Source organism: Temnothorax longispinosus, chromosome 7 (assembly GCF_030848805.1).
Source record: "Temnothorax longispinosus isolate EJ_2023e chromosome 7, Tlon_JGU_v1, whole genome shotgun sequence".
Lineage (NCBI taxonomy): Eukaryota > Metazoa > Arthropoda > Insecta > Hymenoptera > Formicidae > Temnothorax > Temnothorax longispinosus.
The window spans coordinates 21,186,021-21,198,783 of record NC_092364.1 but is presented as its reverse complement, the minus strand read 5'-3'; the positions used below and the strand labels follow the sequence as shown (position 1 = coordinate 21,198,783).

General features: G+C 38.3%; 1 protein-coding gene across 2 annotated transcripts; it reads left to right on the top strand.

Moving 5' to 3' along the window:
- The first annotated feature begins 210 nt into the window (after nucleotides 1-210).
- Nucleotides 211-4,067, top strand: LOC139816002 (endocuticle structural glycoprotein SgAbd-8-like). Of its 2 annotated transcripts, XM_071783288.1 has the most exons (4): nucleotides 211-752; nucleotides 821-979; nucleotides 2,391-2,627; nucleotides 3,601-4,067. In XM_071783288.1, exons 3-4 carry the CDS (start codon nucleotides 2,544-2,546, stop codon nucleotides 3,985-3,987), a joined length of 471 nt encoding a protein of 156 aa, XP_071639389.1. In that variant the 5' UTR covers nucleotides 211-752; nucleotides 821-979; nucleotides 2,391-2,543; the 3' UTR covers nucleotides 3,988-4,067. The 2 variants fall into 2 exon arrangements, with proteins under 2 accessions (XP_071639389.1, XP_071639390.1); XM_071783289.1 differs by lacking the exon at nucleotides 2,391-2,627.
- The last annotated feature ends 8,696 nt before the right edge of the window (nucleotides 4,068-12,763 follow it).

Below are 12,763 nucleotides of genomic sequence, written 5' to 3'. Positions count from 1 at the left end.
CTGCCGAGTGGTTAAACGCTCAGCACGGACATTGATTGGCATCACTTTGTTCCATCGAAAATAAGCTGCGAGGAATACCACACGGTAGCTTAACAAGATAAAGATTGATTCAAGAAATTCTGACATTATAGCAATCTGTCATCACACATAATTAAGCCGTCACAACGGCATTTATGGTAGACGTTTGTTCACACTGCGTTGTCTAGTTCAAAGAGAGAATTAATTATACGTATTTTCTCACGCAGCATCGGATATAGACTGTGATTGCCTACGAAGCATCGCAATGCAATAACGTCGTTAGCTTAAAGCAATATTAACTTATTGCAGATGCACATCCGATAGGAGAAACAGGATAAAAGAGGGTCAATAATATAAGACTTAATATAAAAATTGAATTAAATCAATCCGATGGATGATGGATGGTACTAATGCACTGTACCATTATTACGGTTGTTATTATGATCGTGTGGTCGGATTTGATACCAAACATTGTGACGATTTATATGCGTCGGGTAATGAATTTGATTGCGTTCATTCATAGGATCAGGAATAGATCCAAGTTTCATTCAGAAAATTCTGACGCAAGAGTGGCCGAGCACTATCATTCAGAAACAATTTGCTTGAGTAATGGCCATCGTGGAAGACGTAACGCGCGTGTAATACCGAAGGAAGCACAAGGACTCCAACTGCGTTTTATCTTCGTTTTCTGCTTCGGCGGCGCGTCCATTCCTCTGATGCTCGTTCATCAACGGGTAAGCTGCAATCGCAATAATTGTTCTTGAGTGCTGTGAGAAATTCGTCTCCTCTTTTCGTGCTATAGGAAAAAAAGACGGTTGGCCTTCTGTGCCTAGATGTAAGACATTCGTTTTTAAGCAAGGTCGATGTCGTAAGGCCGGCTCGTGCGGACGCACCTTGGATTCATCTCCCGTACGAATTATCGGCTGGCAGGAGATTCCAAGCTTAATATAGAAAAAAGATGGTATTTAAAAAATTTATTATACGTATACATGTATTCCATATTCATCGTTCGCTACAACAATTTCAGATAAAGCTTTAGTAACACCAAATCGATTTGCGTTTTACAAGATATAACGTTATCTTTTTTTTTGGCCCATCAATTTTTGCATGTGGGGCGTAATATTCGCTGTACTCGTCTGAATAATTTGGCGCAACCTTGTTCACGTGGATTTCGCTCGAAAACATGTAAATGGGCGAGTGGGAGGAGTCGCGGCCATGCGCCGACAAAGAGACAGACACAAGGAGGGAAAGCACGGGCATTAAAGTCTCCCGCAGCGTTCATGTATCTCCTCCCGCGATTAATCATTCTCGATTATGATTTTATGACTCAGACATATCGGCATTAATTTTACTGCCATGATGCCATCTTTTAATAATTTTGCAATTTGCCACAACACAGAGATATAATTCCCAAATTATTCTTTTTGTTTCCACCTTTAATTAATTTCAAGCCAATTTATTCTTAACTATATTTATTTCGAAAGTTTATTTCGAAAGAATATAACGTCAAATTTTATACACTATTCATATTAAAATTAATTTATATTAAATTTATATGATTGGCAAAAATTCAGGTAACCGTTTGATAGATGTAATTGTTTTAAGTATATATTTTTTATTATATATATATTTTTATATATAATTCGTAATTGATTAAAAATTTTAAGCAAAAGAGACTCGTAAAGCATAGAACGTAAGATTTGGTGCTCGAGCAGCCACCGGTTCGCAAACAATCAGTAAATCGTGGATCAACGGAGCGCATTTCCTTCCCATTTGTCAGAGTAATATGTCTAGCAATGTATTTAGGTTTATCGAGAAGATATAAAGAAAATGCACACGCGATCGTTTGTTTTGCAAATAAGATGTCTCTTAGAGAGTGACACGCATTTCCTAAAATTTTTCAAACTCTAATAATTGAATAGCAAAATAATAGTCGGCATTTCTAAAGGAGAGAAATTCACCTTTGAAGCCTAAGCAAATTAAATATATCCAACTGTATTGGTTTGTGGTTTGTTTGATGAAATTACTAAATGCACAAGATGTTTCTTAACTCATGTTCGAGTACAATTTAGAAATTTTGAAGAAATAATATCTGAATTTCCAAATCGCGTGGACCGAAACTCCATCGTGGGCGAAACAAACTTTCTAAATTGCGATGCATGCTCGGGGCATTATCGTTATTGAGATTCGTTTGCATTTCGCCCGCATTACATGCACTATGCCACGTGAACGTTGAGTTCTTAAAGACGACGCGCGAACAAGTAATACAATGTCAACAGGTTTCTCGACTATTATGCAACCGATCGATTTAGGCGTCGCGTGGAAAGGTCAAGTCGACTTGAGATTACTTTTAGCAGAAGATTCTATTTCAGTCGGGGTCTTCTCTCTCGCTCTTCCCCTCTTTCTCTTTGTCGTCTCTTACCGCCGTGGCTGGACAGAACCCTGGCTTTTTCTCGTTTTTGGGTACCATTACGATCAGGGAAAGTGGGGTCTACGGTTTCGTATAAAAGCGCATTCGGGCTCTCATGGCGATCACACTCGAAATCTCATCGTGCTCCTCCATTGGATCAACAGATTCGAGTCACCCGCACTTCAAAATGAAATTTCTCGTGAGTTTTGCATTTGTCTTCACCTTATCTTTAATTCTGCTACTTATAAGGGAATTTAAAATCGTAAAAAATTAATATCTGGTCTATATTTAATATTATTACTAATATTAATAAAATTCTAATTGAATCTGTGTATCTTTCTAGCGTAAATTTTCAAAATTTTTATTTTTTTTTACTAACTTAATTTGATTAATATTTGTTAGTATAATCTGCACATATTTCGACATATAATTAAGAAGAAACTATGAAATTTTTAGTTTCTTTTTTTAGATTCATCAACGCTACTCTAATCATTCGGAATAATTCCTGGATTTCCCCATTCGTTTCAATCTTCTCCGACTATTGCGAAAACAACTTGTTACGATTCTGTGATCTAATTAATGTTTGGCTAACTAATCGAGGGAAGAATAGAGTGTTAACTGCAATAACAGATTAAACGCAATAAATTAATGGTGATTAGACGCGTTGGGAAACAGCGGACCTTTAATTATTTGCCTATAAACGAACTATTAACTCCCTTATCTCTCGATGATATCCAATCTTCTTTTCACGGATTTGCTACGAAACCTGTAATCTTTTTTTGCAGCGCATAATTTTGCGCACAAAGTAGCAATTTTTTGCCTCTTATACTTTCCGGCCAATTACTTTGAATTTACATAATCGACATATAACACCATTGATTCTTAAACAATGGAAGTCCGTTTTTTAATTGGCATATTTTGCATGCTTGTTAATTAATAATATAACTAAATAATGATATTACAAATCGCTGATCTTGTTTTACATTTCTTATTTTATCTCGGTATAGATTCAACGTTTAGAATTATCGATAAAAATTCTTTACAACTACTAATAATAAGCAGAAGTAAAGTCATAGTCACGTCTTTATCTCATATCTTCGAGAAATGATAAAAAAAATTATTATCGCCACTTGTCTCATTGTACCTATGTTTAATTTTGATTTCTATTTCAGATTGTGACCCTTGCTCTAGTCGCCGTTGCTCTGGCCCAACACCCACAGCAGCTGCAACAGCAGCCGGTGGCCATTCTGAAATACGCGCAGGACAGCTCGCCGGAAGGATCCTACAGTTACGCTTATGAGACAGAGAACGGAATTGCCGCTTCCGAGCAAGGCTCGCCGCAGCCCGTTGGACCTAAGGGCGATCCTGCGGTCGTTGCCCAAGGCCAGTATCAGTACACCGCTCCCGACGGCACCCCTATCGCCCTCCAGTACACGGCCGACGAGAACGGCTTCCATCCGCAGGGTTCCCACCTGCCGATCGCTCCACAGGTGCCCGAGCTGATCCAGAAGGCCGTCGCGTACGTTCTAGCCCACCCGCAGCCCGAAAACCAACAATAAACGATCGATAACATTTAGCAACATCTTCGGACAAAGCGCCTACCTCTCGAGCCACAAACTGTAGATATAAAGTGTTTAATTATATAAATATAAAAAAAAACCCGGCGTATTCATTTGCCGACCCGATAAATCCACCACAACTTATTGCCCAAGGTAACAAAACGTGTTATTTTTAGGTATACGAATATTTTAGTAAAGGTGCTATTTTTAGAGATACATTTCTTCAACTATAGTAAGACAGAAATTAATTAGCATGATAAAATAATTAGTTATGTAATGTTTGTAGACAGTCACAATTGCCTTCATCTAGAATTATATTTAGGTATAATATTGTATAGGTATATTATAAGCATCAAGAAGGAGAGAGGGATATCTATAAAGATATTGATTTTAATTTGATTTCGTGCACTAATCAATTCGTCGCATTCTTCTCGCAGACACGCTACTTTTAATTTATAAAATCGTAACTCTCTAGGTCACACGGATTCCGCGGATTCTGTAAGAAGGTTGTGACGGGATATTTTACGATGTTTTCTCATGTATACGCGCCAGATATTTCCGGCCAGGAGACCCTGGCATTTATTCTTACGCAACGAGTACACAGCCGCGTTTACACCATGCCAGTTTAGCAATTTCGACGACACGACCGGAGTTTCTATTTGTGGAGGTGTGGAGTGAATAGAAATGGCTGCGGATGCTGCGATCAGGTAAAAGATATGACCTTACGTGAGCTCGAAGAGACGTTTTCGCGATTCCTCTCAGGAAATTAGCGTCTTTCAAGGAACTAACGTTACATTTTGCGTATCGCGATGCGACTGCCTTGAAATCGGGACGAGGAAACGCGGTAGATCCGTGCGACGAAGGAAAAGATGTAGGCGCGGACGATAAATATTAATGTTATCGAGAGAATGACGGCAAAATTCATTATCGCCCAAAATTAGTACCAAGGCTAGAGTATATCATAGCGCGCTCGATGAATTATGGTATGATTTATGGATCTATTGTTACGCGGTTGTAAGCTATGAATAGAGGCATCAAGAAAGCTACATTGTGCTTACGCTTGAACAGAGTTTCCTGTGTTTGAGGATATATTGCAAGAATTGAATGCAATGTAATGTTCGGTAAAGAATGCCAATGTCCACATTTTGAAAACTTCATCCTGTAATAGATCTCCGATAACAAAAATAGCATCGTTTTAATAGCAACAATAATAGCGTGATTAATTGTAGTAGTATCGTTTATACAACAGCCATCGTTTATTGTCCTCGCGTGAGGAGTGCAAATAGCGCTGATTAACGTCGATCCGACGATTAAGATGTAATTTTCGAGCGCGACGTAATAAAATTCCCCTGTAAAATTCTCGGCCGTATCGCGGCATCATTTCAATCAACATGGAAAATATTTTCTAGGAAATCTCACGACCATTACGGCGCGCATCGTTCGTTAATAAAATCGCAACAATTTTTCGCGCTTATACTGGCGTGCATCGTTAGATACTAGTGTAATGTTGCGTAGGAAACAACGGGCGAGATCGCGATGTTCGATAATACTCTGTTTTCCGTGTGACGTCCATCTCATGATGGCACGCAAAGGTGGGAAATCATCCATTGAGATTCTTATCCCGCCAGCTATCTCGATCCTATTACCAGTAACGCGATTCACAAGCGTAACGTGCAAACTATATCGCTATTAATCGATATTAGATGGACCGATAATTGAATAATAATTCAATAATTGAACATTTTTATGGCTGAAGAAATAATCGTTGATGAGAAAAGTATCTTTAATTGAACAATAAATAATTATTATGTATTGCTATATTATAGTCAAAGATTTCTTGCTATTAACTGTCAACGAAATAATAATTATTATTATTTCTTTTTATTCTCAAATTTTTTAACAACTTTCAAAAAATATTTATTTGTATTTTTGTACAAGTTACATGACAAATAAGCGATTTATAAAAACATTTTAAAAACGTATAAGGATTTTTCTACGTTATTTTTATTGCAACCATAATGTTTAATTGCAAAGTTATTATGCATAATAACCTTTTTTACCATTGATAAATTCGTTTCAAATATTTCAAGAAAGTTATAATTTTGCAAGCTCTTATTGTATTTATAACTTTTATCGCGCGCGCGCACACGCACACGCACACACTGAATCGTAACGTAATCAAATTGAATACGATGATACTTACCGAGAAGTTTTTAAATACATATTAAAATATGTGTTATCTGGTATATTTATTATTTCACTTGACATAATCGAAAGCAGTAAACATACATATCACGCTCAAACGTGCAGGATCGCGAAATCGCGAGTCTTAAAAATTAATTAATATGCTTAACCGCGAACGATCATTTCAAAAGGCCGCCATTACTACCGTGATCAACCGATGTTTCTCTTAGCGCAGTATGTTAATTAACGAATGCCGGGCGATTTTTTTTTCGCGAACGAACGAGAAAACTGAGTTGGTCTTTGAGATTCTCCGCGGGAACAAAAGTGATTGGCGATAATAAGCGCTGGCTGGCTCGAGAGGAAAGGAATTCCCTGCTCGTTCTCGTGCGCGGATATCGAGACGAGCGTCTTTAATCATTGGATCCTCAGTGGGCGGTCCTGATAGGCACGACCGCGGGAACAAGTAAAGACACATGTCGGTGGGCGCAGATGCGTCGATCGCGATGTATCGCGCCGTACAATGTGGAAGAAAGAAGAAATCCGCGATGGCCGACTCGAGATGAAACTCTTTCAAGAGTTAACGACAGATTATGCCGAGCGAGCTGAGCCCTGAGCGAGTTGAGTAACCCTCTCTCATAATCGAGGGGCTATTTACCGTCGTGCGCGAAGACTTCTATCGGGATCGATGAACGTGATCGTTCGCATCTTATTCTTATTATCACTTGATTACAATAGCGTTACATTATCGGCTTAATATCGTGAATGCGTTTAAATAAATCAACGCTGACACGAGTGAAAGATATGTAGGATAATATATAGGAGCGCTAAATTTATGGATTATTTATTATATTAAATAATCATTCGTCTAAATTTTTCATAAAAATTATAATAATCTTTGTTAATAAATCCACGAGAGAGAATTAATTTTTCATTAATTTTTGCTGAATTTACGAGCAGATATTCTACTCAATACAATTATATGTTTAAAATGTAGTTCTGTCTTTAGTATAAATGACAACTACGCTACTATATGTTTTTGAAACCACTTATATTAGACATCTATACTAATACTAAATCTACTAAATCTATTAATACTTATCTAAACTACCTAACTATATGAATCAATTACGACTTCGAATCTATTTGATTTCAAAATCACAAAACGCATAAACACATCAGAGTGGCTGCTAAAATTGCTGAGCAATAAAATAGCGTCTTCGGTGTAAAAATAATCTCCAAGTTTCATTCCGTTAATAGATGGCTCATTTCATAATAGCGCGAGCGGGATAAAGTCAAAGGATTCACGAGGGAAGATCGCGAGAGATCTGATGGTCGAAATCCTTCAGATAGAAAGGAGAAGGGTCTGTATAAAGCGGTAATTGAAGATCATATCGAGGGCAGATTATATTGATGGGCCTTTCTTTAGCGGCAGGCGCGAATTTACGCCATTACCAAATCGCGCGTTATTACCTGATTATATTTCATTACGTATTATAAATACTGGACGTCACGATAGCGACGGCATGACGGCGGTCTCACGTCCGAGTCGGAAGAGAGATCGATTTTGCGTAATATACGATTGAACCGCCATCAGATACTATGTACCTTCAAGCCATAATTTTCAATCGTTAGTTGTTATGAACTTTCCATCGTCTTCTAGACCGAAATTTATGGATTCAATATTACTGCAAAATAATTTATTTGCGTGGAAAATAATTAATCTTTTCGACTCGTTTCTAAAATATTGGATCGAGGTTTGTTTTACAATAATTAATAAAATCGTTTTAAATATTTGTTACGTTTGTAGCGTGAAAAGACTGAAAAGCAAACCAGAATCTTTGCTGAGAAAGAATTAAACATTTCCTTTAGCTTCCAGTTCTTTGTGTTCTATCGTTCAGTGCTAGAGCGAGTGTGATTCAGATGCGCCTGAGATAGTGATTACTGGAACAACGTATGCGGCTCATAACATAGAATTATCAGGTACGCGAGCAGCGAGGATAGATTCCTACAATTGTCTAGGGAGAAATGGTCTATAATAGCTTTTTAAGTCAGAGTACGAATAAACGGAGTGTAGATCGGAGGGCGTTTTTCTTGAGTAATCCCGCGTAACTGGTGGATTACGTCTTGCTCTATTTCCCAGTCTTGTTAGATTACGTGTTCATCATGTACTCTTACATGGATCCTATAAGTTCCATTGCGAAATCCGCCGTGAAATTTTTCGTCGAAGATCAAAAAGAGATTCTCCATTTTAAAGTTTTTCTAAAATGAAAATCAGATCCACGACCGTGCTGCATTTTATGAAATTTATGCCTAAAAAATTTAAATTCTAAGAGGACCTTATCACAGAAACTTAATTGAATAGATTTGGGTCGAAGATTGCAAAGTGAGACCATGACCGATGGAGAAGAACGAATAATGGCGCAACGGGTTTAAGATTTCGTGCCTGATAGGAGCAAGATGCTGCGCGCTACGAGCAAGACGCGGAGATGTTTCGGCCTCGGTAAGGAACGCGTCCCTTTCAGGAATCGGAGATGTAAATCCGCGGGCGGGTTATACCTCCTCTTGGGTAACCCCGCAGCGGCATAACTGGCAGGTTATTCTCTTCATCTGGCTCTTGTTCTGGCGCTCCATCGTTCGCGTCCGCGGCCGCACAATAAAGCCAGCGTTTCTCGCGGGAAGAGCAGTTTTTAATGTCAAGGCGCCGCCTTTTGTTGAGGCTCTCTCCGGTAACACCTTTCTGCGCTCTCGGGCCAGAGTTAGGCGAGGAAGAGGCGCGTCGTATCGCGAATAACGCGTTGTCGAAATGTCCCGACTGGAAGCCACCCAATGTTCTATACTCAACGAATCAAATGTCAGACGCGCGTCTGATAATAGCTAAGCTTTTGCGAAAATTCCTCACGAGCGTCACATTAAATATCGCCTCAATGCAATTTTCATTGGAAACAGAGAGAAAATGATGTAACTTGTAAGTGACAACTAGGATTTTCAAAAAGAACTATTTTAAATAACAATTTATATTTGAATAATCATTTATATTCAGAGTCATATGCACGCGCATAATAACTTTTTCAACATGACGGCAATCGTAGGCGAGGAGTGAGTTTATGATGCGTATCTCATTTTCCACAGAGATACAAATTGTTTTATTGAGAAGCGAGGTTGATGCCGTAATTCACGGAGTGAATTGCGAGCGTAATCCTCTTCATGGTACACTAAACAATGCAACAATTCTCGCTCGCTAATGCTAAGCACTGAGACAAAAGAAAGGGTGGGCTCGTTCGGCGTCAATAAGATAGGATTCATCCTAAGATGTGCTTGAGCTTGTAAATAAAAAGGCCGTCATTGTTTGGCCGGGGTTGCCCTAGAATGCGATGCAGGTCCGCATTTTATTGCAGCGTGAGTTAGCAGATAATTGTAATTGACGATAAGAGATGTTGTTTAAATGCATGCGAAAATACATGTTTGAAATGTCACACAGGTAACATCTAAGTTAATATTAATATTATACAGAATTAAGAATGTAAAAATTAGTTTAATTTTGAAAATAAATTAATAATCAATTTAGATCGAAAAAATTGAAGCAAATTACAAATATTTTCTAAGTGTTCGGATTTTATCAATTCTAATATCTATTTGATTCTAACATATTCAGCATATTAAAATCCTTTTATGAAATGGAAGAAAAGATTTGATAATTTTGCTATCTACATACTCTCTGTTTTTGCAATTGTTCACAATTATTGCAAGATTTGCACAATACATACATGATTATAGTGTTTTCTCGATTTTCGCGGAAAACACTAGCAAAGGGTGTTTGCAATCCCGCGGTTTCGCCTACGTTCCACGGGCATTTATGTTTCCGCCGATGTCCCGTGTGTAATTAGAGATATCGCTGATAAAAAAAAGTTAACACAAATCCCGCGGAATTGACTTGTACGTTGTCTCCGTTACACCTACGCGTGCGCGTGTGTATGGCAAGCCCGACACGGTGAGATTTAATGGCGAAACTGCAAATACCATCGTTATACCAACGTGTTTGGGAAAATACGAACGATGTGCGCGATTCTTCTTCTCCTATTCTAGTTTAAATACCACCTGTCAAACGTGCAGCACCGACTCATTCCAGTCGCCGTCTTGCGCTTGTCATGTCTTTGTTCAACCGCATGTTTGTTCCTCAGCCGCATCTTTACGTACCCCCTTTTGTACAAAGAGATATGTATCTCGGCTCATCCCGGAGACGGGAGAGATATTCTGACAAATCAAGGGATGAGAACGCGTTAATACACGGTCTTGCTCGAGAAATATCACGAAGATTCACTATTATATCCTGATGCATCCTGCTTTCAGCTTGCTCGAAGTGTAGGTGAGTTTGTTAATGCAATGTGAGGATTATATAAAAGGATTATATAAAACGTACTATAAAATATAGAAATAATTAATAATCGGGACACAATATGTTTTATTTATATTGTTAAACATTGAACTTTTGAATAATGAAGTAAAATTGATAGATATTTGTCTCTTAAGAAGATTGTTATATGTTATAACGCCTTTTTAATTAATAGAATACAAAAGAAAATAAATCTTTTAGCATAATAGCGATATCTTTTGATTATCGACGGCGCATTGCAGAAGTCACGTATGAAATATTTATTAAACGATTATTTTCTTATAATTATTTATTAGTTATGCGTCGCAAGATACTCAGTTATACTCAGTCGCAAGGTACCCACGCGTAACTTATCCATGAGATCTCCAGAGAATGCAGAACAAACACGTAATTATGTTCATACATTTGTTATTTCGTTTTAAAATCTTTTGCCTTCTACGAGCTGGAGTAGGTGTAGGGTGCGACCCAGTTTTAATAGACATTATGATGGACCAATAGATCGAGTGAACCCAACGTTCTAATCCCAGATCGATGAACTTTTTCGAAGGAAAAATCGCTACGTTAAATCATGCAATTAAGGAAAAAAAATAAAATAAAAGAAAATATTATACACCATACGAATTATAATATCTTGTATGTAAAAGTTATATCAAATATAGTAATACAGTCAATTAATAATTAATTATATAACATGTAGCCATATATAATATTATCATAAACTGTATTATGTTAATATTAATGCTCAAATATGCGGTATCAGGATATCACTCATATTACTGTCGTTTCATTTTTATTATAATATTATTGAATCATATTTATGGACGCTTGTGTAATCTCACTCCAGTGATGATACGTCAGACAATTAATTTATTTTGACGATCCACCATGCAGCACAACTGGGCCCGAGAGACCAGGAAGGTCTCTTCCTGAAGAAGTCATCGCCAAGCGATCCTGATCGTTCGAAGGACCGAAGGATGTGCTAAGGTGTTACGCCCGGGGTATGTCGCAAGGATCGACGCGACAATGCGCGGCGCGGCGAATCGCGTTGCATCGGCTCGTTGCAGTGAAAGGAATACGCCCTGCGATGATCCGCGGCGAATCCGGCGGCGGCGATCCTGAATCCCGAGGCGATGCCCGACGCGCGCGCATTATACGAGACGTTACGAGACGCGAGATGATGACGGTTCTCCCGGCGACGAGCAATGCATCCTCGTTAAGTTCAATCTCACCGCGCGGATTCGTAGCGTGTACGTGGGCGTGACACACGCGCGCACACGTACACGTGTGGATATACGTGCATGTGGTTCCATCCCAGTGAGCAAGGATGAGTCTACAAGCGCGAATTAGCCCAATTCGCATTAGATGCGATGCGGATGTAAGAGTTGCAGAGAGCTAACTATAGCAGAGATAGAGTATAACTACATGTATAGGAGTAATTGCGTGATAGGTTCGAAGTTTGAGCATACCTCAGTTGAAATTTTGTTTGAGTTGATCGTATAAAAAAAAATACTATCGGACTTTAATTTGTATCGTGAATTATCTTATATGCATCTTTCGCTTTATTAATATGGATCTTCCGTTACAAGCAAACTTAATATGTGCATATTAAGTTTTATTATATATATGTATAATATATATATGTATATAAATAAAAATTGAAAAATATATATGAATAAAATATTAGGTTATTATTTATGTGCGGAAAGTTTCGAGGCAAACGTCTCTTATGCAAGAATGTGACTTGCCGTTGTGCTTTATCATTTCTTCAATGTTTTTATTATTGTTTGCATAGGGAAGAGTAAAAACTGCACAGACGTATATTTCACGCGCCGTGACAAGTGATATGCATGTGCATACATCACACGAGAATGGTATAAGCAGCTCTTGCGCGAGCAAAAGAAGCATGCTAATAATATGCAATGAATTCAATTCATAGAGAAATGGCATGCGTTTAAGCATCTCGACCTCCTAAGCGATATAGATACGCGCGAGGCGTGTGAGAACCGCGAGAAAAAGCGTAATGCTAATTGTAAGTGCGAGTTGTAAGCAATAGCTAATAGGCGACACGTATTACGTGTGCTCAATATATACCCGTGCCTGGGATGGATGATATTGCGAACACCTGTAGTTGACACAAATATCCGAATAGATAAGTACCATCTCGTTCTGCATTTCAGCATGTAACTTTTAGGATAATTGTTT

What these genes read in the sequence shown, in the direction of transcription:
- LOC139816002 (XM_071783288.1), top strand. Translation starts at nt 2,544, where the DNA reads ATGGCGATCACACTCGAAATCTCATCGTGCTCCTCCATTGGATCAACA. An exon ending in ACTTCAAAATGAAATTTCTC is followed by an intron (nt 2,628 to 3,600) that starts GTGAGTTTTGCA and finishes TTTCTATTTCAG; the next exon opens with ATTGTGACCCTTGCTCTAGT.